This window comes from Salarias fasciatus, chromosome 4 (genome assembly GCF_902148845.1).
Source record: "Salarias fasciatus chromosome 4, fSalaFa1.1, whole genome shotgun sequence".
In the NCBI taxonomy this organism is placed as follows: domain Eukaryota; kingdom Metazoa; phylum Chordata; class Actinopteri; order Blenniiformes; family Blenniidae; genus Salarias; species Salarias fasciatus.
Window position 1 is genome coordinate 18,662,107 of NC_043748.1, and position 27,325 is coordinate 18,689,431.

Here is a 27,325-nt window from a genome sequence, read left to right on the forward strand (position 1 = left end):
ATGGGTTATATGTTTAATATCAGGAGGAAACGGTGGTGGGACGCATGGTTCTTACTCTGGGTGTGTCTGCCTGCTTTTTCTGGGTCAGATCCCCTCAATCCTTTAAACACACTCTCTCACACACACACACACTCACACTAATGCACTCAATCCCCCCTCACCCTCACCGCTAAATCCTCACCCCCATTGTCCCTTTTCCCCCCTGAAATCCTCAGACCGTCTTTCACATACACACACACACACACACACACACACACACACACACACACACACACACACACACACACACACACACACACACACAGTCTGCATGCGGGGCTAATGCACCTCTTAATGGCCCCACATCCACTCTCACATTACACTCTACACACAAAAACACTTTTAAACACTTCTGCATGCATGTGTGTGTTCGCGGTCAGACTTAAGCTCAGGTTGGACGACATTTTTTTTTTTTTTTTGAAGTTGTGTTTTCAGTGAGCGAAACCCCAAAACACAACAGATTTCTCTTTTTCCACTTGAAAAAATTGTGGGGTAAAAGGGGCTCTAGCATGATAGATTAGTAGCTGTGTGTGTGTGTGTGTGTGTGTGTGTGTGTGTGTGTGTGTGTGTGTGCGTACTGTAATGTTGAAAACATGCAAACGCACATGGGCAGGGTGAAAACGTGCACTAATGGTCTGTCAGACCTCAGCGTGCGCACTCACGAGTGGATTAGGATTAACAACCCATCTTCAATACACACACACACACACACACACACACACACACACACACACACACACACACACACACACACACACTATACAAAGGAAATCAAGAGCAATCTCTAATGCATGCACATTCAGCTGGTGATGATAATCTCTCTCTCTCTCTCTCTCTCTCTCTCTCTCTCTCTCTTTTTAATACTAATCCACACCGTGTCTCCTGACTCTTCTTCTGGCCAGCTTCCCGATGTTTCCCTGATTCATGTGCTTTATTAGGTCCAGTCAGAGCAAAGCCTCAACAAACCCAGCTGAGACGCTGTCAGTCCTGACGATACCTCCTCATTCTGGAGTATGACGGATTCAGGAGGGGTTTACACAACGCCCTCGGGTGAAAACTCAAATTTCACTGTGTTCTGGGTGTCCGTTTGTACGACAGCGGCGCTGGGAGACACTGAAAACGCAAGTTTCTAAAAACAGCTTCCAAGATTTCCACTTCCAAGGGAACTTTCAAGACTTTTGGAAAACTCTCGAGGACGGCGTTGACAACAACCGTCACGGCTGAAGAAGCTGAGGGTTTCTCTGGGAGTCAGCAGATTTCACAGGATTGAGAAAGAGGACAGTGGAAGAAAAGCTCGTACCGGACAGTTTAGTGACGAAGTGGGAACTAAGAACAAAAAGAAAAGGATGCAGAAAAGGAGGAGGACAGAGAGAAGAAGACAATCTCTAACCGCCAACAGGAAGAAGAATCTTAGCTGCAAAAATGGTTAAAAAAAAACTAAAATAAAATCAAGCAAACCAGATGGATTATTTTCAAAAAGATTCTAGCAGCACACATGCCTGAGAGTGTGCAGGAGAACTGCTGCACATGTGAAGAAGGGAAAAAAAAGTGTGAAATCTGATCGTCGTCGGGGCTTCAAGTTTGAGAGAGAGAGAGAGAGAGAGAGAGAGAGAGAGAGAGAGAGAGAGAGATGCTGTGGTGTTAGAATGAAGCCCTCTCCAGCCTGCTGCTCTCTCTGCTCCAGGCCCTGAACCTCACCAGCCTCTCCTAACAGGAGTCTTCCACCCCACCGCCGGCGGAATCAGGTGTTGAGGTGTTTTCACTGCATCTCTCCTTCATAAGACGCTCGCATATCACGACACTCTGCTTCCTGCAGGCTGTAAAGATCTAGCAATCAGGCGTAATGTCGCTAAATGATCCTTATTTTTTCATCTGAGACGGTTTCAAAGCGCTCGCAGGCAGCTTTGAAGGCAACCTTGAGTGTCACAGCGCTCCAGAAGCGAGCCGGGCCGGTCTGTTTGTTTTTCCTCCCTCGTGGAGGCTATTTTGGGCCTTCAAAAACACTCTGCCTCTTCTCGGCTCGGACTCCCTTAACTCTGAATGTTCGCCGCCTCTTCCCGTCTCAGGTCTCTCAGAAAGATGCGCCCTCCCCCTGCTCGATCCGTCCCCGACCAGATTACCGATCTGATCCGGCGGCCGAAGCGACGGATCCCCCCCCCCCCACCCCCCACCCCCACCACCACCATCAGCGCTCATTATCGCAGCAAGGGTTAATCCGCCAGAGCTGCAGCTCAGACTCTCACATAACACTTTGCTGTATCCAGATGGAGCTGTCAAGGAACTCAAATGTTTTTACAAGCGGATGCCAGCAGCTCCGGGCAGCGCCGGGTGGCAGACGCTGAAACGCAGCACTGAGTTACTGTCGAACGTTCGCTCTGCCTCCGACACGTATTTACCTCCCGCTCCCCTTGAAGCTGTCGTCAGGTGAAAAACCCTCATCACTCAAACCGCCTGCGGCCGGACTGGAGGACGAACGGACGGCGGCGGCGGCGACGCGCAGCTCGGTTTTTGAGCTCGAAGTTGTTATTTCGTGGATTTTTTCCTAAAGGTTAACTGACAATGTCAAACAGATTCTGAGTTTTCACCAACAGGTGCTGTTACTGTGATTCCGCTCGTAGAGAATTAGAAACAACTGCAATGATAGCAACGTCATTGTGAACTTGTATGAGCCTCAAGGCCATTCTGTCAGGGCAAGTTTGTAAAAACATGCATAAAGAAACAGTTTTTTTCAACATTTCACGTTATTTTGCATCATTAAAATTGGCTTCGTGTTGAGATCATGCATTTTTTTCAAATTAATTGTTTGGTTTTGTGAAAATATAGATAATTTCATCATGTATGCTCTGCATCCCGCAAAAAAAAACCAAAACAAAAAACTTTACAGTTTAAATTTAAAGTTTATTTTACTGGTCCGGCCCACTCAACATCAACTGGGCTGTATGTTTCTTAGCACGATGCTTTGAAATGTTGTTGATTTAAATATTGGTATTGTCCCTCCGAGGCACCCATAACAGTATTTCCCATACTCAAAAAATTTTAAAAAAAGTGATTTTTGGTACAAAAATGGCAAAAATGGTGAGTTTTATTTAGAATGAAAAAAAAGTTTGCAGGTATTGTAAAATAATATTTAAAGTAATTTAAATTTCTATTTTATCAAATGAGTTTCGTCCCTAATTAACAAATGATAAAACAATACAAGAACACAATAAGGTAATGTATATCTCAGCATTATCCAAATAAAGCTCACATTTTTGTGTGTATTCACAAACAAAGGCTCAAAACTAACCTCCAAAAACACAAACATTTAATATCCTTCAAAGCACAAGACAAGGATGATCTGGTGGCAGAAGGGTTCCCGCACAATAATGAGAGTAAAGTCTGATAATCACAGATTAAGAAGTTAAATATCACACTGTCGAAAGCACCATCATCGTCCATTAACCCAGCATTAATCTCAGCTCAGCTCTGTGGGATCAATAATAACGCAGCAGCAGCACGACTCGGCCGCCCGCTTCACATGACGGAGCAGATCAAGTGGGAGGTCGGGTCAGAGTGGGCGGAGCTAAATATATCCCACTGGGAACTGGGACGGGTGGTGGTGGAGGTGGAGGTGGAGGTGGAGGTGGAGATGGGCTCAGGGGGATGAACTCGCAACAATTGCTGCACGTCTAGTTATAAAAAAAAAGATCAATACTAATATGATCATATGATCATTTCTTAAAAAGAATCCTGGAAGTCGAGTGACATGAAGGAACGTCAAACGAAACACACTGAACTTCGTGACCACAGTCAGACTATAAATCATGCACAGAAATGTTATGTTGCTTCAACGTCAGCATGAAACATTAAGAACCAGTAAAAGGCCGACATCCGTCACGAGCGTCAGGTTTGCTGATCGCACAGGAGCGGCAGCGGCACGTCCGCAGTGAATTCATGCAGGAAAGTTCGGGGAAAAAAAAAGATTTCCAGTCATTTTCTTTGTGTCTGAACTACTGAAACATTTAATTTAAGAGTTACATGGAGAAAAGAACTATAGGCAACCTAAAAAATCAGACAGAAATGTTAATTTACAAAAGATTTGGTGGGTGGAAATGTTCCAACTCCACAGAAATGGAGTTGGAATGTTTTTGGAAAGTTGCATTTTCCTCTGTTTCCACGGAGACAATTTTCAAAATTTTCGAAAAATGTAATTTTCAGTGGCACTGAGCACCAGTGACACGTAAACAGACACCAAAACACAACAAAAGTTACAAACCTACTCTTTCATTACTTAAAAAGTTCAGAAAAAAAGCATTTCTGAAAACATCTGAGGTGAGAAATAAACTACATTTTCTGAATCTGTTCTAATTACGGTTAGTTTAGATGTTTTGTGACAGACTGGCGATGTGGCGGATGTGCTTTATGCAAATGAGCCGAGGGCAATGTAACGCAACACAGCTCGTTTTGTATGCACCATGAATGGGATGCAGGGTATCAACCAATCGGACGGGCAGCATAAAGCCCTATGTTGTGTCAGCGCCATGTGTTTACATAAATGGACACATTTAGATTCATTTAAATTCACGGCTGATGGTTGAAAAGCACTGAAGCATCCAAAATCTGCGATGGAGTTTTGTTCTTTGCACGTTCCGGCGCTGTCTCCTGCACGAGATCGCGGCCTCAGATCGAGAAAATAGAAAGCAGTGGGTTGATGCTGCGCTGAAGATCTGCCAAAGTTTGGAGGAAAAAATCCACTTCAGAAGCTTTTCTTCGATGCAGTCGACCCAGGTGTGAGAAACAGGAACCGTAAAAAAAATTGCTGCCGATCCCGGACAATCCCGGTGAAAGTTCCCCGAGCGTTCCCGATCTGGCCTTTGCCCGTGCACGATCACGTCCGCGCCGCAGAGCGCAGCTCAGAGGAGTGGCGGTGTTGTGTAACAGCAACACCAAACGTAGGATTGTGTTGAGGTGGTGAAACTGGGCTGCACCAGATGGCTGCACAGACATTTGGACAATCTTTCCTTTATGCGGAAAATATGAAATAGCAGGTCAGCCGGGGATTTTTCTGTCGGTGCTTTTGTTTGCTGGTGAGGCTCAGATCTCTCTGCTTTCCCACCTTTTCACTGAGGAGGTCAAACTAGACTCAACTGGCGTTAATCCCTGATGAGTGATGCGTTTGCTAACTTCAGATTTCTTCTTGTTTTCATTCTTTTCAACTGGACTGATCAACTGTTTCCTAAACGAGCTGACGAGCATTCCCAGCATGCATTGTTTCATAAAGCTCAACCTCCCCTGACACTCCAGTGTGTCTCTCATACAAGCTAAATTTAACCTTGGCCAGCCGCCTCCCAAACAAACACTCATATTCAGGATGGATGTTTATATTGACCCTCGATACACTTCTAATTTAATAAAGCCGCAGCAGATCTGCACGCAGCCTTTTCCAACTTTTCAGATATAAATATCCGAAACAGCTGCAGCAGCAACTTCTTCATGTCAATAAATTAACAGTGAGGCCTCAAAACACTCAACCCTGAGGTTTTATTAAAATAAACTATCTTTTTGCATAAATTAAAATGAATCTTAAAGTATAAATGTGATTAAATGCTCACTTATTTGAGAATTTAGAGCTGAAAAATGAGATCAGATAGATCCTCGATAAAAGTTTAAGATAAGGTTTTCACTAAAAATTAAAAAAGGTCATCGTGAAGAGAGAGGAGATGAAGTACCGAGTTCATGCTTCCTCTTGTTCTCACACACTTAGATTTATCTCCAGTGTCACAGTTTATTGACTTTTGACAAAATAAATGATGAATGACTAACAGAAAAAAATGCAAACTGCTTAAATGACTTAAAAAAGCGAAAAGTCAAAATAGCACACACCCTTAAAGGTGCTGTAGGCAGGATTTTGCTAGTCAATGCTAATTTTTCTGTGTTTTCTTTGGATTAAATGTTAGAGTATCCATTGATAATCCTTTAGGAGTGTAGCATAATTGCACTACCGCAAGGGCGCAGCGTTTCCATCTGTCTCTGTTCTGAGCTGAAAAGGAATCTCGACAGCTCCAGGTATCTTTGACCAATCAGAAGAGCCCTGAGGCTCTAACCGTGATTGGTGGAGGGGCGTTCGTCACGCGTTCTTGTGTGAGGGGCTTAACTTGCGTAAGGGTGTGATGTCAGAGAAAACAGGACAGGATTGGCTGTGCTGGGTTTCAAATCGCCATCTTAGATGGGTCAAATCGCCATCTTACTTAGGTAACCCTAAGCAAGATGGCGGAGATGCGGAATCCTGCCTACAGCACCTTTAAGACAACTAATTACGTATATGGCTTAAATGAAGGTCATAAAGGTGCAGATTTCTGCTTTAGGTCAATTTTTAAAGAAAAAAGAACTGCCTGATGATTCTGCCCACCTCTGGTAACATAACCTCCATCCCCAGTTTAACAGACTATGTTGACAATACTATTTTCATATTATTATAACAACCAACTGTTTGTTTGTTTTCTTCACTTGAACTGAAAGCCAAAAATAAAGACATGAAAGTCATGGAAATGTTGCTTTAATCCCACCAGTAAATGGCTCATGAAATAGTTAAAGTCAAATCTATTAAAAGTGGCGGTGAAGTATAAAGCTAATCTCGACCTCAGCGGGTGGATGAATTCTACAAACTACAGACTAAAGCCTTTCATCAGTTTTTCGTTGGCCGTTGCCCCTGAAAACGAAACTTTCTGAACACAGCCACCAAGATGGCACTTTTCTGAAATGCTTGAGAGTTGCTGTTGCACATGCATGCTGCTGCAGTGGTGAAGAGTTCTTCTGCTCATGTACAAGTAAATCAACAATCAGAAACATGGCGGCCTCCAGAGGGACGTGACTCCCTGTCCAGATTGTAGTCTACGTAGATTTATAGCTGAGAGTCACTGCATGCGATCTGTCATCTGTTCTTACCAGTGTCTGAAATGCTAACTTGAAACTTGTTTAGTTTCATTACAAAAACGACCAACAGTGCCACCTCCTGGCCTGACATGCTAACTGCGCCATTTTCAGTGTTTCTGTCGTTGCCGTGAAAACATGAAACTTTTCTCAAACGAAAACGAAAAAAACGATGCGTTTGAACTAAACTGAAAGTCCTGATTGAGAAGGCGACCACAGCGTCTCTCGTTTCAGGCTCATTTCTCTGCTTTCTGACGGTTTCGGCGGCGGCGGCCCGGTGATGTAATGGCGGGACGGGATTAACCGCAGATCCTGCTGCCTCGTCTCCGTGGCTGTATATGGAGACGAGACCGGGGACGTGGCTCATTAAGACGTATGCACCCAGCCGTGTGCCATCTGAAATCAGCCTCATCTCCTCGCCATACAAGGTAAAGTCCGACTGAGCCGCTCCTGTCTCTCACTTCCATCTGCCTTTGATTCCATCCTCCTCCTCCTCCTCCTCCTCCTCTCTGCCATATAGACACGGAGAGATGCCTTTCCTCGCTTTCCCTTCCTCCAGCCCCTCGCCTCGGTGTGTTGGGAGATGTGGGTCACACGAGGGGCAAACTTCATTTCCGTAAATGAGGACAGAAAAAGAAATCCTTGTACTCTAGTAAGTTAACGACACACTGCCCCTCTGTCACCCCGACACACACACACACACACACACACACACACCACACACACCACACACGCACACACAAAAAAGAAGGGAGAGCAAGCCGGGACCTGTTTGTGGAGCTAATTAGCATTGACTCGTGCGAGTGCGTGTCGGCGTGTGCGTCTCTGGGATGAGGTTGTGCTCCTGTGGCCCAGTTTTTGGCTGAATAAGGGAGAATCCTGCAGGCCTGCTGCCGAGGCCGGGGTCAGAGAGGACAGATATACATAGAAGAGAGAGAAGTGAAGGGAGGGAGCGAGGAGGGAGGGACCAAGATGCAGGAGTTGTTAACGACTGAAGCACCTCAGTCCCGTGTGAGTTTCCTCTATATGAGAGAGAGTGTGTGTGTGTGTGTGTGTGTGTGTGTGTGTGTGTGTGTGTGTGTGTGTGTGTGTGTTGTTCGTGTGCGGTGTCATTACCAGTTGTCCCACTCTCGGGGGAGTCCGTGTTTACCCAGCACGGCTTCTCTGAGCTGTCACCGCGGGGAGCCGAGCATCCGCCGTTGCCGCGGTAACCGGGAAGACGCAGTCAGCCGGCCTGGATGTCACCTTCAGGCGGGCGCAGCCTGTTCAGCATATTAGACATCAGTCAGAGTCCGACGCGCTCGCTCACTTCCACAGACATGAATCACCGTGGACGGAAACCAGAGGACGGACAGATCCGAACCAACGGGAATTCATGTGATCATCTATTCATGTCTCATTATTTCCACAGGATATTCTGTTTTCTACATGTGAAGCATCACAAATATGAAGATAATCCAGTTTTCATTCAGCTAATTGTGGACAGATGTTGCATCAATATCTTAATAATATGGATTGTTTACCAGGACGCTGTCATCATAAGGCTCGGGGACCATGTGTGGCCCGTTGGCTCTGCTTGACCGGCCCTCAAGGTTTCACCAGGAAATCCTGAATCAAATGAAAAGCACTGTTATTACTGGTGTCATTATAAGAAAAGGCGACATAGAGCAACAGAGTTTCCCAACTCTGTTCTGGACGTTAAACGCCCTTCTGAATGTTCACACTGCCGAACCTGCAGAAGTTTTCTGCTTGGCCGTTCAGGACTGTGCTGCTCCACCGAATGTGAGACCGCTTCCACGACACAATGTCTATTATTAGGGCCCGGTTTTCACATGCAGCTACAAGCCCAGAATTAAATGCCAAATAAAAAACAAGAAGAACACTTTATAATTAGTTACACATCGTGAGTGTGTAGGCCTTTGTGTGTGAGTGTGTGTGTGTGTGTGTGTGTGTGTGTGTGTGTGTGTGAAAGAGAGAGAGGAGTGTAGGCCTTCTGGGTCCCAAATGTTTCATATTAGCAAGAATCCCGGTGGGTTGCAAACATGAGTCACTCATTGTACTGGTGACAACACACACACACACACACACACACACACACACACACACACACACACACACGGGGAGCAGTGTGACATATCGTGGCTATGCAGATGATACCGTGCTGTGGGGGTGTACCTGCTGCAGAATAAAAGGATTTCTCTCAGAGGACAGAAGCACAACACCAGAGAGGAGGTGGAGAGTAGTTCCTCTGCCAGATAACCGCCCAATTAAAGAGGATTTTCAAACACACCGGCTTATTTTTATTTATTTTTTTTCTGGCTTATTCTGAAAAGAATCTGTATGATTGTGTCTGTTTTTGTCCATGAGGGTACTCAGGAAATGTTTGCACATACGGTACCTAAAGCTCAATCCGAACGTCTGTTAAAGAAGGAAATGAGAGCGAGATGTTTAATAAATCACATTTAGCTTTCGTGTCTTCCTCCGACTCTTAGTAATGTTGGCTAGAAGAGGAGTAACTCTTTGATCCAACAGAGAGCGGCCTCTGGTTTATAAATGATGCTCCTGTATTTTCAGTAATGTGCTCATCCTGAGTGATGTGGGATCCTGGTTTGAGTCCCTGATGGGAAAAAACACCCAAGTTTGCAGGACAAATGACAACAGACAAACTGAACATCATCATTAGGATGCAACAGTTCACGTTAACACATCGGAACGCTCAATTTCCAACTCTGATTTCGACACTCAATGTTGAGACATTTTCAGTGATGTGAAACAAGGTGTACTGGGCCTTTGTTTATCACAATGAAAATGTGTAATTAAGTTTCACCAATTTAAAACAATATGTTTCTGTTTGTTAAGAGTTAAATTAGTCATTTACTTCAAAACAAAAAACACTGATGGTCAAAAACTTCAGTTTATAAATAATGTTGTGCCATTATGAAACTCCGCTATCATAAATAAACTAAGAATGTGAATCAATTAAAAAAAAACACATTTGATTTCATTAATTGTGGACTTTAGATTAAATCTTGTCAAAATGAGGTGTGACTGCAGCAAAAAGCCAGTCCTACAGTCACAACATGGCTTTTTAGGAGAAAACGTTGCTTATTTTCATTTGTTTATTTGTTTTTTGGGGGGTGGGGGGCTTACGGGCAAAATAAAAGACCAGCAGAAGCAAAGACAGCCAGACCTGTAAATCAGTCTGTGTCTGGAGCCATATGTCTGAGAATGCAGCATGTCTCAATAAAACATGGTGGCTGGCTGTTAATCTTTAATAGTTCTGTCCTTGAGAATTAACCCAGATGAACACACATTTAGGGCACCGTCCTCTCTCTCTCACACACACACACACACACACTCACACACACACACGATTCCCTGCCTCTTGTTCTTATCTGCTGCTCCCTCACGTCCCCCTCTTTATGCTCTTGTCATCCCTCCACTGTCATCAAAAAATACAACAATACAAATAAAAAAAGAGGGAAAAAAAAAAACAAAGCAGGACGGGAAGGAACTGGGATGAGGCTGAGGAGCAGCAGGAGACAAAGGCCCGTCGGGGGAGTCCCCGGCACGCCTGGCACTGAGCGATGGTTCAGGGGCTAATTCGATAAAAAATTCATGTAGCAAAGCTGGCTGGGAGGTTTGGCTGCTGGTCACAGGCCCATTTGCAACTCCTAATGCGGCTCGGGACGAGAAGAAAAGGCAGAGCCATTCACGCAGAGAGGCCTTTATTCCTCTGGATTAAATCAGATTATGTGAGAACAACTGTCCCAGAGAGCAGCGGCGTCTCTTCAGTGATAATAACTAACTGTCAATGAGGCTGTGATTAAATATCTCCGACTGAATCGCACCGTGTTCCTCCCTCACGCTGAAATCAGTGAAGCACTAACAAACCCAACCAGCCACTTTTCATTATTCACAGATTTCCTGACCTTCAGCTCTTCCTTCCTGCCACTCACACATTCAGTGAGCAAACTCTGCCACCTGGTGGCCACACGGTCACACTGCACTAAACAAAAAAAAGTCCAATAAGGTGAAGCAAGGACGAAAAAGAGGAGAAGTTTTTAATAGGGCTGACACTTTAGTGCATTAGTTAGATTAATTAATTACACTTCAAATTAGTGCACTAAAAAAATTAATCTAAGATTAATTATAGCATACTTGAGTGGCAATTCAATGTGAATGGAATTGTTGTCCTATTTAGAGGCATGTTATACTTGTAGTGTTCATTTTGAATTGCTGTATTGAATCAGCTTTAGTTTTCATTTAGAATTTATTTTGCTTCAGTGGCTATTTGAGACTCGGCCTTATTTTATTTCAAATTGTTTTTATCAGTATTTGTATTGCATTTTTGAATAGCGCACCAGGCCGAATTGGTTTGCTGGGATGTACGTAAACTTTTTCTTCTTTTTAATTTTATTAATGAAACACACTGAAAGTGTTATTTGAGTTGCCTGATTGGGCTTAGAATTTATTTTGGACAAGACGTCCTGACTGAGCTTTCATTCATCATCAACATAACTGTGGATTTCAAATCTTCTCTTCTCTGTGTTTTCATTTGATGAGTCCTGCACTACAATTCTGTAACGTTCCTGAATTTGAATTCTTCACTTGGGGACCTAAAACAGGTATGAGATTAAAATGTGATTAATTAGATTAATTAATTACAAATCCTGTAATTAATAAGATAAATTTTTTCGATTGCATGACAGCACTAGTTATTAAATCTATTGAAGTACAAAAGTAAATCTGGATTTTAACTTTATTATTTACTTTATGTGAAACTTTTTAAAAGCAATTTTGAAAGATTTTAAATTAAAGTGCAAAAAATGTGTTTATGATTATCAATATTCATGATATTCATGATTCAATTGTATAAAAATGTTGATTCCAATTGAAACTTTGATTTAGGAGCCATTTTTATTCTCCAAACATAATCAGGAAGTGTCAATATGTCACTTTGACTACATGTTTTGTTTTGTTTTTTTAATCTGTTTAGTTCGCTTTACTCACACACAAAAAAAGGCATTTGAGGTTGATTAGTGCCTGTGAATGTGAATGAATGTGTGTTTGAATCCTTATTTTAGCAGGTGAGTTAATTGAGAAGTTATTCGCATTCTAATGAGGAGGAAGTGAGTCATATTTTTACCTCCGCCAAGGAGGTTATGTAATCACGTTGGTTTGTTGGTTGGTTGGTTGGTTTGTTTGTTAGCAGCATTACGGACAAATTTATGGACGGATTGCAATGAAACTTTGTGGAAAGGTGGGCCTTGGGCTAACTTAGATTCCATTAAATTTTGGTGATGATCCGGATCACTGTCTGGATCCAGGAATTTTTTTTTAAAGGATTCTTTATCATTGAGAGATAGGGCAGTCTTTGACACAGTTGGGCATAACTCAAAAATAAATGACAAGGGGGCTTAGCAAAAAATTACAGTGTAAGTTCTTCAATGACTCTATGAGGTATCAGCTGCTGATCCAGATCATGGAAGTATTCCGGATACCAGGATCCAGAACAGACAAAAATAGGGGGGTTCCGGAGTGTCAGTCACTGTGAGGAAACACATTCAGATATGAACTTGCAACAAACAGCTTTCGCCCATACATGGTTTGTGTTGGGGAGAAATAAAATGTTTTTTTGTTTTTTTTAATTATATATGGTGTTCTTATTGTTGTTGGTGACTGATTTGAGCTGTGGCGGAGGTCTGTGCTCTCTGAGTGCCAAACTCTAGTGTTAGTAATAATCTAAAACAGAGGTGTTACACACATTTTAGTCGTGAGGCCACAAACAGACCAATCTCACATTAAATGGGCTGGACAGGAAAAATAGACCATAATAATTTTTAAAACTAAAATTTCAAGTTTTTCTTTGTCAATACGTTGAGTATACGTGATGAAAATGTCTACATTTCTGAAAAAACAAACAATAACGGCTGAAAATGACTAAATTATCAACATAAAGTTAATTTCAATGAAACCTTCTGGTGCAAAATACAATGAAATACCAAAAAAAAAGAAAAAAAAAGAAACCCTTCTCCTACAGCTGTTGCATTATGTGCATTATGGATGTTTTTGAACACTCACCCTGACAGCATGGTGTTCAAGTTTCTTTCTTAGCTGATATCTACACTTGGGACTCAGTGTTGTGTCTGCTACTTTGAAGAATGTTTTATTTTTTTTTTTTTTTTAGTTTTCTTTGAATCTCTCTCCCCCTCTCTCTCTTTTTAAAATAAAACACGAAGAGATTATAAATTGTACCAAAACAATTCATATTTGTTGATCATTTCTCACCATCCTTCTTGTTTTCCCTCCATTCTCTCTCAGTCCACATGGGAATAAATAACAGTGTGACTGCCGCCCCCTGGTGGCCAACAGCTGCATTGCATTTGAAATTACATTAAAAGTTAAGTTTTGAAACCGAGTTTGGTTTCTTACAAAACACACACAGATACATCTTTACATCTCTGCTGATTATACAGGTGGTCAAATTCTCAGTCATTCTTCGTTTATCAAAGAACTTTGTGCTGAAGTTAGTTTCCTATTGACAGTGACCACCACTTTAAATAACTAAATTGCCATGAATTGCCATTCTCTCGTTCCTCTCCGACAGCTTTCCTAACCTAATTTTATGAGTGAGTGAATTACCCTGTATTTTCTTCTGAAACATTTATTTTTCTTTTGTGTGACTTATCTGATGTCGCAATCATGCCTGTGGATAAAGTGCATTACTTTTCCACATTTTCAGATCCTTTCCTCAAACATCTATATTCATCTAGACACCTCTCACATTATATATTGATAATACATGTACTGATAATAGGTGTCTGAGCCAATATTTGCTTCCCTCAAGATCTAATTAAAAAAAAATAATAATAATGGTTTATTTGGGAATCTCCCTGTATTTTCCTTCTGGGCTATTTGAACACATACCTGCTGTTGATATTTTGCTTTAGTCTTTAGAATAGCATAGAAAAGAAACACTTCATTAATCACAGAGGGGAATTCCTTTAAGCGTTTCCCTACACAGAATCAGTAGAAAAATAAATAAAGATGTACTTTTAACTGTATATTTCTTAAATAAACTACAACCACATGGAGATGTAACTTCTTTAAACTTGTTTTTACTGTATTTCTGGAGATTATTATCAATAAATACGCACTAAATGTGAACCTTCTACATCTTGGTGTCTATCAAATGTTTTTTGACAAGGGCTAATTTTTCTTCTTCATTCTGTTTATCTTGGAACAAGATTAGTGTCAGAAACTCCTTTAATGGAGCTCCAAGAGGTTCACGTAACCCTTTGACATGAAGCCTGTTGTGACCTTTGACCTTTTGCTCTCATCTGACCTCTACAGCAGAAACAGACCTGAAACTTAAACTGTTAGGCTTCTGGAATTAAAGTGTAAAACCATGATCTGGAATCATTGTTCTGTTCATGAGAGGGCCGCATAAGAGGGCATCACTGTAAGTGTGTGTTTGCGTGTGTGTGATGGAGGGAGGGCATGATATTACATTGTAAATATAAGCAATAAGCCCTTTAATCCATAAATCATTGACTCACTCTGTGAAGTAATAATGATTAGGCAGAAAAGTAATAATATACAGAACTTTTGGGGACTCACAGGGCAAATTCTGAAGGTTTTCAGGAGTCACAGGGTGAATTTTGAAAGTTTGAAAGTTTTGAGGAATCACAAGGATAAATTCAGCTTTTGTCGAAGACTCACATGGGTAATTTAGCAGGTTTTGAGGACTCAAATGGTAAATTTAGCAGGTTGTTAGGACTAATATAGAAAATTTTGCAGGTTTTGAGGAGTCAAAGGGTGAACTTTGCAGGTTATAATGAGTCAGATGGTAAATTTTGCTGATTTTGAGGACTCATACAGAGAATTTTGCAGGTTTTGATGAGTCACAGGGTTAAGTTCATGGGTTTTGAAGAGTCACATAGAGAAATTTGCAGGTTTTAAGGAGTCACGTGGTGAATTTTTAAAGTTTTGAGGACTCAAATGGTAAATTTTGCAGGTTTTCAGAACTCTCATAGAGAACTTTGCAGGTTGTGAGGAGTGACATGTTAAACTGTGTAGGTTTTGAGGACTCACGTGTTAAATGGTGCAGGTTTTGAGGAGTCACAGGGTGAATTTCGCAGGTTTTGAGGAGGCACAGGGGGAATTTTGCAGGTTTTGAGGAGTCACAGTCGCGCAGATCCGGACGAGATCTCGTCGCTTCCAGCCGAGCTTCCATCAACTCCTCACCAAAGATGGCGATTTGCTGAGCGCTCATGGATACACACATTTCTCGGCTAGTTGTTATCTCACCCGAAACGCCTGCTGTCCAAACACATTAAGCGCCCAGCGAGCAGCCTTTTCTCCATTTGAAGCCCGTCTGACGCCGGCACCATGCAGATCACGCTGAAAACTCTGCAGCAGCAGACGATTCAGATCGAGATAGACCCCGAACAAACGGTGAGTGGCTAACGGCTAACTAGCTCATGCTAGCTGTGTATTAGCTCCTCACGTATGGACCCCAGCAGCTTTACATCACATCACCAACTAAGGCACATCTTCTGCAGCCCGTGTGTAAGCTACGCGCGCTAAAAAGCGCGCGTTAGAAGTCACAAAACGCACGCGAAACGGATAAACAACAACGGGAGATAAGTTAGCTAATATTAGCTGGCTAGCTAGCCTAGCATCAAATTATCAAAGTCATCGCGACGCGGCTGCAAAGCATCGTTTCAAGTTTTTGTCGCAGTTACCTGGCGGATAAGCTCCCCAGCAACACCGGACGTGGTTCAGAACTTATTTTTCTCAGATATGACGGTGCCAAGCTGTCTGTCAAAGGTTCGCTGCTAATGCTAACACTAATGACACTGCCAATTAGCCTGAGAGGTATTAGCATGCTCTCATCTTCAAGGTGTAACTCACACGATAGACGTGGAGATCAGACTTTTACTTAATTTCAGTCAATACAATAAGTGACTATCTGCTTCCAGATGCTGGCATGCAGGGATCGTTTCATGACCAAGCAGTTCAGGGCTGCCAACTTTGTGCTGCAACCTGGAATGACATTAATACGCACTCAAACACAAGTGGCCCCAAATTACCCGGATTTTAATCATCTGTATCACATTTGACTGCTTCAAATAGAGACAAATCACTGATTGGATGGTGTTCCGCTTTTAAAGATCAGATTGGAGGTTTTGAAATAGGTGTAATCTTTCTTGATTGTGTATAATTTCCACCCAATAGGCTAAATAATGTTAAACCCATTGAACATATGGAGGTTTGATTTACTGCTGGGGTGATTAAGGTGAGAGTGATTCATACCGATCAGTCTGCGTCCCCACCCTCACCTCTGGCCATCGCTCCAGGAATGAGACAGCACTGCTCCCACAGGCGGTTTCCAACATCTGACTCCATGGCCCGGTGGTGGCTTTGCTTCAGAGCTGCAATGGAAACCCGGGAGAGTATTCGAGGTCGGGCCGTGACCCAACGGAGAGGTTGCATCACTATTAGCCTTGAAACAGCTCGAGTATCCTGCGATGAGCTGGAGGACGAGAGTCTCTGTGCATTTCCATTCATCTTACTGCCTTCGTGCAGTCCAGAAGCAAACACGATGACAAGATTTTGGATTCACATCAGCATGGTGCATCTTCAGTCGTCTCAACTTCAATCACTTTCTCCGTCTTTACAGCTGCAGAGTTCAAAATGCATCTGTAGCAGTGATGCTGTCTTTGATTCATACATTTTAATGACTGGACCACAACATAAACACTAAATGTATTTTATACCAACCGGATATGTGAGGTTCATCTTTACATTCTGACTTTTTCAAGAGAAAAACATTTTTTGCTGTTTATTTGCTCAAACTTTTTTGCAAACTGCTTCCACAGAGCAGCTTTTCTGGAATGTGCTCTGTGATCACAATCAATACTTCTTCTGCACATGTGAGCGGATCAATAACAGTGGAGGATTCCAGTTGTAGGACAATGATCGTCCGTCGTCATCTGGATCACATGTGGAGACGTTTCTTACATTCTGAGTATTGAACAGTTTGAAGGAGTTTGTTTACATCGTGTTGTTTTCTGTAGGCATGTGTTTTATTACAATAACTACTAACAATTTGCAAACTGCAGCATTTTCAGGACAATCATTTTGAAGCTGTGAAACTTTTTCAACTGAAAAAAACAACAACACTGAAACAAACCCGCTGCTTCCAGTGGATCTTTTTCATGTAAACTTCTCTCTCACGCCCAGTATGCCAGTGTGACTCATCCAGCTCTGAATGTGATCCACATGAAAGGTTTCCCTTGATTTCAGAAGTATTCCACACCACCACCAGTCAAGTCATTCATGTTTGCTACTGCAGCCCTCTTCATTTAGTCTTCAAAACCTAAATTGATAGAGAGTCAGCTGAGGACGAGTTTTGAAGTGAAAACTGACTGAAATCTTATTTCGATTAAATAGGAACGGTAACTTACGAGAAGGCTAAACTAAGGAATTTGTACTTTTCAGAAAATCAAATAGATTAATTGAATTTTGAAAAAAATCTCACATAAAATAAGCTATAAAGAAAATCTCTTCAGTCAACAATCGGAGGCTAACTGCAGTGTTTGCCGATGGTCTTATAATGTCAACATTTCATCAGTTCTTCATTCGTGCCTCGGTCCACACTCCAGTCCGTACACTGTGTTCTTGCTCACTTGTGTGGCTGTTTGTTGCTTCGAGTTGGGAAAACAAAAGAAAAAAGAAAAAAAAATCTCACACACTCCCACTGTGGTTTTTAACACCGGGCCAGAAGACGCCAAGGAGACACATGCCGAGCAGCTGCTGGGACGTATATCTGCCACATAGCGACGCCGAGCGAAATACTCAGAGAGCTGCGTTTGCTTATTGAGGAGATCTTTCCAATCGCTGGAGCGTCACGTTTCCATGACGACATGGAGGCGTGTCTTGCCTTCGATTGAACCGTCCAACACCTGAAACTTCAGCTGAGTTATAATCACGAAACGGATCAAATCCGTTTCGTGATTATAACTCAGCTGAAGTTTCAGGTCAACATAAAAAAAAAAATTAAAAGAACAGAGTTTCTCCCCGTTTCCATGGCGACGGAGGAAAAACACCGAAGGGAGGGTGTGTGTGTGTGTGGCGGCTGAAGCTGACGATCCCTCCCTCTGGGTTTCAGGTGAAGGCCTTGAAAGAGAAGATAGAGGCAGAAAGAGGGAAAGACAACTTTCCGGTGTCCGGCCAGAAGCTGATATACGCCGGGAAAATCTTGCAAGATGACACGCCGATCAAAGACTACAAAATAGACGAGAAGAATTTCGTGGTCGTCATGGTGTCGAAGGTGAGATCTCGCGTCGTCCGAAGCGTCGTGTCAAGGTTCGACTCCCAACGTAACGTTTTGTTTTTTTTCAAACCTGCATCAGGCTAAACCCGCCGCTGCCGCCGCCTCGCCGCCGGTCTCAGAAGCCCCCAAGCCCCCCGTACAGGACTCCGGCTCCACGTCGACAGCTGCCCCGGCCACGAACCCGGCCCCGGCCTCAGCCACAACCCCGACCCCCGCAGCTGTCCCCATTCCTCCCGAGGAGGACAAACAGGAGCCGAGCGCCGCCGCCACAGAACCACAGCAGCCAGCCAGGTACAGCCGCTCCGATCAGGAACACAACCAGCACTGCAATTACAATTGAAAATTACTGCAATCTCAATATAGACAAAAAAATCTACTGGATAAAACCCTATACTGGGCTAATCTGGGCTGTATTTGACGTCTGCCACACTTTCCCACACATCAGGAGTGTAATATCAGTAAGAAAACTGTAAATCTGCTGTTTTGATCCGTGCTGTCGTGAGGATTGTACTGACTTTCGAACTGTTTGGCAGCTCCAGCGGTGGAGGTCAGGGCTTGGACGCCTCCTCAGCGCTGGGTAGGTAAACGCCTTGCTCCCAGACTCCTGCCATTCATGCGCCATACGCAGACAGTACAGTAGAAGCCCCCGGTGGTCCGAATCCCCCCCGGTCAGATGTTATTGCCGTTCTAGGTTGAGGACTTTACAAGGCTGCTGTGCAACACACACTGCTTCTATTCTTAGACTGTGATAAAAGCAAGCCGTACCTTGTTGTACGGGGATTCCCATGTGGTCAGCTCATACCGGAGAGGCGTCACGCTGCTATTTCAGTTTAGTCCTTAAAGCCACGATACACGTCTGTGCAGAAGGATTTATCCCTCCAGAAATCGCACGTTGTGTTTCAGACATTTCTAATGTTCATATTCAGTCAACTAATTTCTGTTTTAATCTGTTTTCAAGCTGGATCAGAAATTGACTTAACATGTGAGTCACCGATAGTAGATTCAGTGTTACTTTTCAAAATCACATTGAGATATTTTTCCCACGGGGAAACTGTGACGTGACGGGAGACTGAGGATGTGGCAGACGTGCGAAGCGCCGCCGCCGCTAACCGGGCCGCCTGTCGCCTCCAGTGACCGGAGCCGAGTACGAAGTGATGGTGACGGAGATCATGTCCATGGGCTACGAGAGGGAGAGGGTGGTGGCCGCGCTACGGGCCAGCTACAACAACCCCCACCGAGCCGTGGAGTACCTGCTGACTGTACGACACACACACACACACACACACGAAAACACGACAACGATACGTGTTCACTTGAAATGTCGTCGTGTAAACAGGGCCCGAGATTTACTCTGCAATTATGGAACCAGTGAAATTTTCACTATTTGTTTGGTGGCCGTATTGGAGCTTCTTGTGGGCTGGTTTTGGCCCACGGGCCTTATGTTTGATGCACCTGGATTGAAGTAGCGTGTCTCAGTGAAGCTGGCACAGAAACCACAAGACACTACAAATCCTATTTGGTATAAATTCTCCAGATAAGAGAGATCAGATCTTATTTCATCCTCTTTTCACCGAGATAAATCTGAAGATATTTTCCAGATTTTCACACTTTCAGCTTCAAATTTGCACCGATCCCCCCTCCCCACCCCACGGTTTGAATCCAGGCCTGCGTTTGATGCAGAGGAGACACGTTAAAGCTGCGTTTGCATTTCTGTGCGAGGCAGTTAGTGAACGTCCTCCGGTGCAGCATGAGTCATCAGAAACTCCACTCGGCTTTACGGGAAGAAAACAGGCCGGAATCTGATGTGGAGCCACCAGGCCGTTCGCTCTGACTCAGACCAGAATATAAACTACCAGTTAGAGAGAAACTTGGGTACAATGATGAAAGATTAAATGTGTGGAGCATATTGACCTGCACTGAAGGATGAATAGGATACTGCTCCTGTGCTTCATCAGGACGTCCTTCAGGGAAGCTGTGGCAGAATGCGGAGAAAATCTGAGCTCCTGTTTACACAACGTTTTCAAGTGAAAACAGAAAACGCACGTTTCTGAAAGCCCTCCGTCTTCAGCTTTCGGTGTGACTGACGGCTGTGTTGTGTTTCCAGGGGATTCCCAGCAGCCCGGTGCAGGAGAGTAACCCCCCCCCAGCGCAGGCTCCCACATCTGGACCCACAGAAGCCCCGTCTCTAGCAGAAGGTAGCACGTCCCGGCTCGCTAATCTGAGATTATTAAATAACGTGAGCTCCTCAAAGGGCCGACAGTAAATACGTGACTCACTCTGAGTCATTAGGAACCGAACGTCTCCCCGCCACATGCCGACACAAACTGTCGTCAAACCTGTTCGCCGCCGGAGCTTCGCTTGTTTATCAGGACCTGTGTGATGCAGCTACAAAACGCCTCGGCTAGCGTTAAGATTGTAATGAACCGTCCACGGTTTCGCTGTGGAGACGTCTTGAAGTTCAGAGAGCTCCTAACATGTTCTGGAACGTTCTGTGCTCAGGAGAGAACCCGCTTGCATTCCTGCGCACGCAGCCCCAGTTCCTGCACATGCGACAGGCCATCCAGCAGAACCCGGCGCTGCTGCCGGCGCTGCTGCAGCAGCTCGGCCGGGAGAACCCGCAGCTCCTCCAGGTGAGCTGCCCCCCCCTCCCCCCTCCACGCCGCACACCGCCGCAAAGCCACGCCCACCTCTAACCCGCGTTTTCTCACCCGCAGCAAATCAGCGAGCACCAGGAGCGATTCATCCAGATGCTGAACGAGCCGGTGGGAGAGGGCGTGGACGCGCCGGAGGTCGGGGAGATGGGGGCGGCGGGGGAGGAGGGCGCGCCCGTCAACTACATCCAGGTCACACCTCAGGAGAAGGAAGCCATCGAGAGGGTGAGCGGCGGGCGGGACGCAGGCGTCCGGGACGCGGCTGTGGTTTCTGAACTGAAAGCCTTTCTCTCTCGTCTTCAGTTAAAAGCGCTGGGCTTCCCCGAGGCCCTGGTCATCCAGGCCTACTTCGCCTGCGAGAAGAACGAGAACCTGGCGGCCAACTTTCTCCTCAACCAGGGACTGGAAGACGACTGAGCGGGCGGGACGGACGGACGGACGGACCGCCACTTCCCCTGCCCCTCCCTCCTCCCCTCCCCCTCCACCGCCTCCCTCCCTCCCTCCCCCCCTCCCTCTTTCTTCCGCTCAGCATAAAGACTGCACCCCCCCCCCCCCCCCTCCCCCCCCCTCCCCAGATTTTACTGTACAGCTACCAACCTCAGCTCGACCCAACCAGGAGGCGGCGGCGGCGGGAGTGGCGGGGATGGGAGGCGAAAAACGGGGGCGGGGTTTAGGGGGTTACAAGTACACAAAAGGTGGAGGTTGTGTGCAGGAAAGGCCATGCTTGATGGAAATTGGGGGGGGGGGGGGTTTGTTTGAAGAAGAAAAAAAGAAATTGTGGAAGAATGATGAAAAATCCCCGTGAATTCCAATGGAATGTGTGGGGTTTGTTTAGGGGAGATTCTATCATTTGATTTTAGACGCGCTTTGTGAACATTTAGGGAAGGGGGGGGTGGTGCGACCGGGAAGAGGGAGGGAGGGGGAGGGGCCAGCGGGAGTGCGTGTGTGAGTACGTGTCCATGTATGCCTGTGCTGATGGATGCGACTACAGTTAAGCCGACAGGAGAGAAAAAAAAAACAAAATCCAAAAAATCGATGAATAAATAAACGTAATCCAATCTCGCATCCTCTAAAAGTTTTGTTCATGCCGTAGGCGGATTGTACGGAGGCGCTCGCTCCTCGCCGCACCTCCACCACATTATCAGAGCGTGTATGTGTGTAACTGCTTTGTGTATGAGCCTCACGTATGTACGTCCAAGAATGAAACTGGCAGAAACAGAAGCGTGCCGCCCCTTTCTTTCTCTTCTTTGCCTCCGACGTGTCGCGACGGGGCGTCTGAACGTTCACGGATCATCCTCACCCCTCCACTCAAGACGTGCCTGCCTCTTTAGGCCACTGAAGCTTTCTTTCCTTTGTCTATGTCGATAGCTGCTGGTGCTAATTAACATGAATTACCTTTGGATTCCCTGTTGGTCAAGCTTCAAAGCTGCAACGGGTTTGAATCGGCATCTAAAACTCTACAACCACTTCTCAAACGACGCAACCAAAGTCACGTCAGCCCCGCACTTTAGGTCCTTTCTATTGGAACATATTTTCAGGCGATTCCGCTCAGAGAAAACTCCAGCAGCTCTGTCGGTGAGCTTTTCATGCTTTCACGCTACTTGTAAGCTTCAGTTCCAGAAATCGAATCACTACAGTTAATTTGACGCTGTAAATAAGATCCAGATCAAGAGGAAAGGGTGGAGTCTACCTTCTGGTTTTTGTTTCTTGTTTTTTGCACCGTCGCATGAAGGCCTCCAGTGTTCTCTGGAACCGTTCGGACTGGCACTCTTTGGTTCTCTCATGGGAAAAGATGGCATGCCCTCTCCAGGTAGGAGGGGAGGGGAGGACACGCCTCCTCAGAGGGGCGGGAGCTGAAGTACCTTAATCACAGCAGATGGTGGGAAAAGGGAAAAAGTCATTTCAGAACCTGCAAAGTGATCTGCCTGAATCTGAGTGCTAATAAAAGCTTAGATGGAAGGATGCCCAATCTTGTTCTACCCTTCATTGTCTTAAATCTTGTGGTTGTCTGTGCAGACATGGCGTGAAGTGAAAGGGGCGGAGCCTAAACGAAACCCAGATAGCAAAACTTTTTCTGCCCGTACCCGACATGTTCGTATGGCCCACATACCGCATGGAATGAAGGCACTTGGGAGGTCCGCACCAATCCTTCACCATGCCAGATGTCAACCAAAAAAAAGGCCAAAATAAACCAGCACTCGGCCGAATGTGGGCCGCTGTACGCTTTTATTCTGGCCCAAGTACGATATGGAATGATGGCACAAAGGTGGTTCACAACCAAACCAACACAGTGCCAAACGTCAGCCAAGAAGAGAACAAATAAACCAGCACTCACCCGAATTTGGACCGCTTTGCACTTTAATTCTGACCCACCTACCACACGGAGTGACACGAGTGATCCACACTTATTTCTCACATACGACCCACAAAGATGGAGATACCTTCTGAAGAATTGAAAAAAATAACCAGACCCGAGAAACAACGTGTGTAAAGTAGAGAACAATGATCCTTAGGCAAAACAAATTCAAACATGAACAAAATTCTGATTCAGTGCGGTACACTTGTTGACCTCCAACAGCTCGCTGCAAAACAGTCACGGCCCCAACATCGTCTCGTCTTCATCTGGCCCTTTAAGAAATGCACAGAAGACATAATTTGTTGACTCAGTAAAGGAGTTCTGTGGTTCCTGGACATGCACGTTGCAGTCAAGTGCAAAACACAAAACCTTATCAGGAGACCAAACAAAAAAAATAAAAGGTTTTTAATTACAATTCATCTGAAGCAATAGTTGCTACTGTGTCTGATCTCTGACTTACGTGTGAGCTGCGTGGCGCGCCGTTTCTCCTCCCTCTCTCTCCTCCCACCATCCCTGTCTCCAGCCAGATGAAGCCACCGTTTTATAAAAGCCTCCACCTCCTGGTCCGTTGCAGTGGCCGTCAACTGATTGTTTCTGACTGTTCCTAAAAATGAGAGAAAACCGTGAAGCTTTGGATAGATTGCACACAGTGGCGAGAAATGGCCAGCTGCATGGCATGCTACATCCGGCCCATAGCTGGACAGCAATGAATGTAGTTTGAAAACAGTTTTGCCATGACCAGCCCATTACTAAAATTGTAGGAGGAAAACTCTCCTTCAGCTGACAAACTGAACGCCGACCGGAGCATCTTAGAGCTGGAGACTGATAAAACAGCTGGAGAAGACGGTGGAGCACATAGTTTTAGACATTTTATTACAGTGCAGATTGCTGACGTTTCGGCACAGACTATGTCTTCTGAGCAAACAGAGCATTTTAAAAATGGCAGGTTGAAACTGCTGCCTCATAAAAGGTTTTCTGATTGATTTGGTGTATATATTGTTGTATAATAAGTGTTTTATAACAAGTATTAGACTGTCATAATTTTTTATTAATTATATTACATACACACGTGGACAAAATTGCTGTTGACCTTTGTTTAATGAAAGAAAAATTCACAGTGGTCAGAGAAATAACTTGAGTCTGACGAAAGTAATAAAAAAAAATTCTATGAAATTTAGCTAATGAAAGTCAGACATTGCTTTTCAACCATACTTCAACAGAAGACTGAATATGTGACTAAAGGGACATGTCAGTCCAAGGTGTGTCCAATAATTAGCATCACAGGTGTCTACAATCTTGTAATCAGTCAGCGGCTCATATAGAGGGCGACAGGTGAAGTGTTCCACACTCAACATGGACCAGAGGAAGCAAATGAAAGAGTCGTCTCAGAAGATTAGAAAGAGAATTATATAGCATGTTAAAGGTGACGGCTATAAGACCGTCTCCGAGCAGTTTGATGTTCCTGTGACTACAGTCGCACACATTGTTCAGAAATTCATGATTCGTGGGACTGTAGCCAGCCTTCCTGGACGTGGCCACAGGAGGAAAATTGATGACAAATCAAAGAGACGGATAATACGAATGGTAACAAAAGAGCCCAGAAAAACTTCTAAAGAGATTAAATTTGAACTTCAAGCTCAAGGAACATCAGTGTCGGATCACACCATCCATTGTTTGAACCAAAGTGGACTTCATGGGAGACGATCAAGAAGGACACAATTATTAAAAACAAATCATAAAAAAGCCAGACTGGAATTTGCCAAACTACATGTTGACACACCACGAAGCTTCTGGGAGAATGTCCTCTGGACAGATGAGACAAAAATGGAAGTTTTTGCCAAGGCACATCAGCTCTACGTTCACAGAAGGAAAAATGAAGAAAAGAACACTGTCCCTGCTGTGAAACATGGAGGAGGCTCTGTTATGTTCTGGGGCTGCTTTGCTGCATCTGGCACAGGGTGTCTTGAATCTATCCAGGGTACAATGAAATCTCAAGACTATCGAGGGATTCTAGAGAGAAATGTGCTGCCAGTGTCAGAAAGCTTGGTCTCAGTCGCAGGTCATAGGTCTTACAACAGGACAATGACCCAAAACACACAGCTAAAAACACCCAAGAATGGCTGAGAGGAAAACATTGGACTATTCTCAAGTGGCCTTCTAAGAGCATTGATTGCAGTGATTGCCTCAAAAGGTTGTGCAACTAAATATTAAGTTAAGGGTACCATTTATAAAACTCATTTAATCATGCACTTAAAAAAATGGATGGAAAACATGGAACACGATCAAACAGCCTTCACTGATCACCTCTCACTGTGAGACTTGGTTTTATAGCTGCAACCAGCAATGGCTTTCCATTAGAATACAATAGAACATTGTCTGCTACCACGCTGATGCATTATCATCCACATCTGCATCTTGATAAATTATGATTCATTTCAGCACCCCTATCTACTCACAAGCACAAAAGAAAAGGAAAACAAACTCATAAGACATGTCACTAAGAAATATAACCCACAATTTCACCCTTACCAGTAATTATATCTTTTAACTGGAGGCTGTGGAACGCCGTTTTCCCGTTCACGCCACGCCAGTTCAGCTGTTTGGCCAGGGAGTTGCTGAATACGTTCTTCATGATCCGCCACACGGTGTCCTTGATGTCCACCCCACCGATGACACTCAGAGCAGTAATCTCAGCAAAAAAAGAACATACATGATCTATTAAACTGGCCATACAGTGTATTATCTCTGAAAATCTTGTTATTTATACCAACACAGCACACTGTACAAGTAAACCGTCTGATTTACAGTCAAAGCTAACGATTTATGCACTCACACTGTACAGCCTGATGATCGAAGGCGACCACAGTGTTTTTACGGGTAAAAACGGCCCAAAGACTGACTGTCCTGTCTAATGACAGCTAACAATGAACATTTATTTAAATAAATCAATAAATTTGAGTAAAGTCATTTCAGTGTGCTGTGGTTTGTCTTTATTTTTCACGTCAGATGTCCCTGTAACCTGCTGATCTTCTTTTTGGCTGTGCATGAAGAATTTTGTTTCCCACAAATGAACAAGACACGTCCCCAAACACTCTTTACTTTAGAACAGTCCAATAAAAAAATCTAGCATCAACACGGAACAGTTCCAGAGTGAGAAATGCACTGTTACCATTTGCTGTTTAAAGTCCGCCTCCTCCCTGACCCGCTGCTCCACAGCCAGTAAAGAGCTGATGTCCTTCAGTGGGAAGACGTCCTTTTCTAGGACCTCCTGCCCACCAGCAGGTGGTCCCTGGATCTGATTCAGGGTCCGGGTAATAATTCTGAGCTGCTCCATGATGAGCTCCTGGTTCGTCAGGACCCTGCGCATAAGAGCTAGAAATACCGACATGCAGTAAAACAATTAAAACCTAAAAGGCGTTGTAAGACAGACAGGGTGTGTGCATTAGTGTGCAAATAGCAAGGTTTGAAGCACCTGCAGCTGAACACCAGTCCCCGCCCGGACTGGTCCCTGGCTGTTGTGGGCCTGCCACTGATGCAGGTCGCTGGGGGCTCGGGGCTCCTCTCTGGGTTATATTCAAGCTTGGTCGTTGAATTTTCGTCGCTGCTGGTAGCGATGATCTTTCTACAGTTGAGTCGCTGTCGCCTTCGCTTTGAAAGCGAACGTTTGGTCTTGTGTGTGCGTAGAGGGGATTGGGAGGGGAAGAGGAAGAAATTGAAAAACATCGTGAGAAACTAGAATAAAGCATTTGTCATTAGTTAAAAAAAAAAAAAAAGTATTTAGTCAGCCACCAAATGTGAAAGTTCTCCCACTTAAAAAGATGCGAGGCCTGTAATTGTCATCATAGATATACCTCAACTATGAGAGACAGAATGAGAAAAAAAATCCAGAAAATCACATTGTCTGATTTTCAATGAATTTATTTGCATTTATTTGGCTCTCAGAGAGTTGTAGCTTCTTCTTTAAGAGGCTCCTCTGTCCTCCACTCGTTACCTGTATTAATGGCACCTGTTTGAACTCATTATCAT

At 44.4% G+C, this 27,325-nt stretch overlaps 1 protein-coding gene and 1 long non-coding RNA gene across 3 annotated transcripts; one reads left to right on the forward strand and one right to left on the reverse strand.

Annotated features, from left to right (window-relative positions):
* Nucleotides 1-8,094: 8,094 nt before the first annotated feature.
* Nucleotides 8,095-15,180, reverse strand: LOC115387105 (uncharacterized). The gene is made up of 3 exons (XR_003931339.1): nucleotides 15,046-15,180; nucleotides 8,472-8,556; nucleotides 8,095-8,210 (listed from the first exon to the last, which is right to left on the reverse strand). It is a non-coding gene; the product is annotated as an uncharacterized LOC115387105 (long non-coding RNA).
* A 6-nt stretch (nucleotides 15,181-15,186) lies between these two features.
* On the forward strand, nucleotides 15,187-22,159 carry rad23aa (RAD23 homolog A, nucleotide excision repair protein a). 2 transcript variants are annotated; one of them, XM_030089668.1, is made up of 10 exons: nucleotides 15,187-15,408; nucleotides 18,128-18,289; nucleotides 18,372-18,583; nucleotides 18,826-18,869; nucleotides 19,251-19,274; nucleotides 19,424-19,551; nucleotides 20,397-20,487; nucleotides 20,792-20,922; nucleotides 21,007-21,168; nucleotides 21,247-22,159. In XM_030089668.1, exons 1-10 carry the CDS (start codon nucleotides 15,343-15,345, stop codon nucleotides 21,358-21,360), a joined length of 1,134 nt encoding a protein of 377 aa, XP_029945528.1. In that variant the 5' UTR covers nucleotides 15,187-15,342; the 3' UTR covers nucleotides 21,361-22,159. The 2 variants fall into 2 exon arrangements, with proteins under 2 accessions (XP_029945528.1, XP_029945529.1); XM_030089669.1 differs by lacking the exon at nucleotides 19,251-19,274 and having other exon boundaries at nucleotides 15,189-15,408.
* Nucleotides 22,160-27,325: the final 5,166 nt, after the last annotated feature.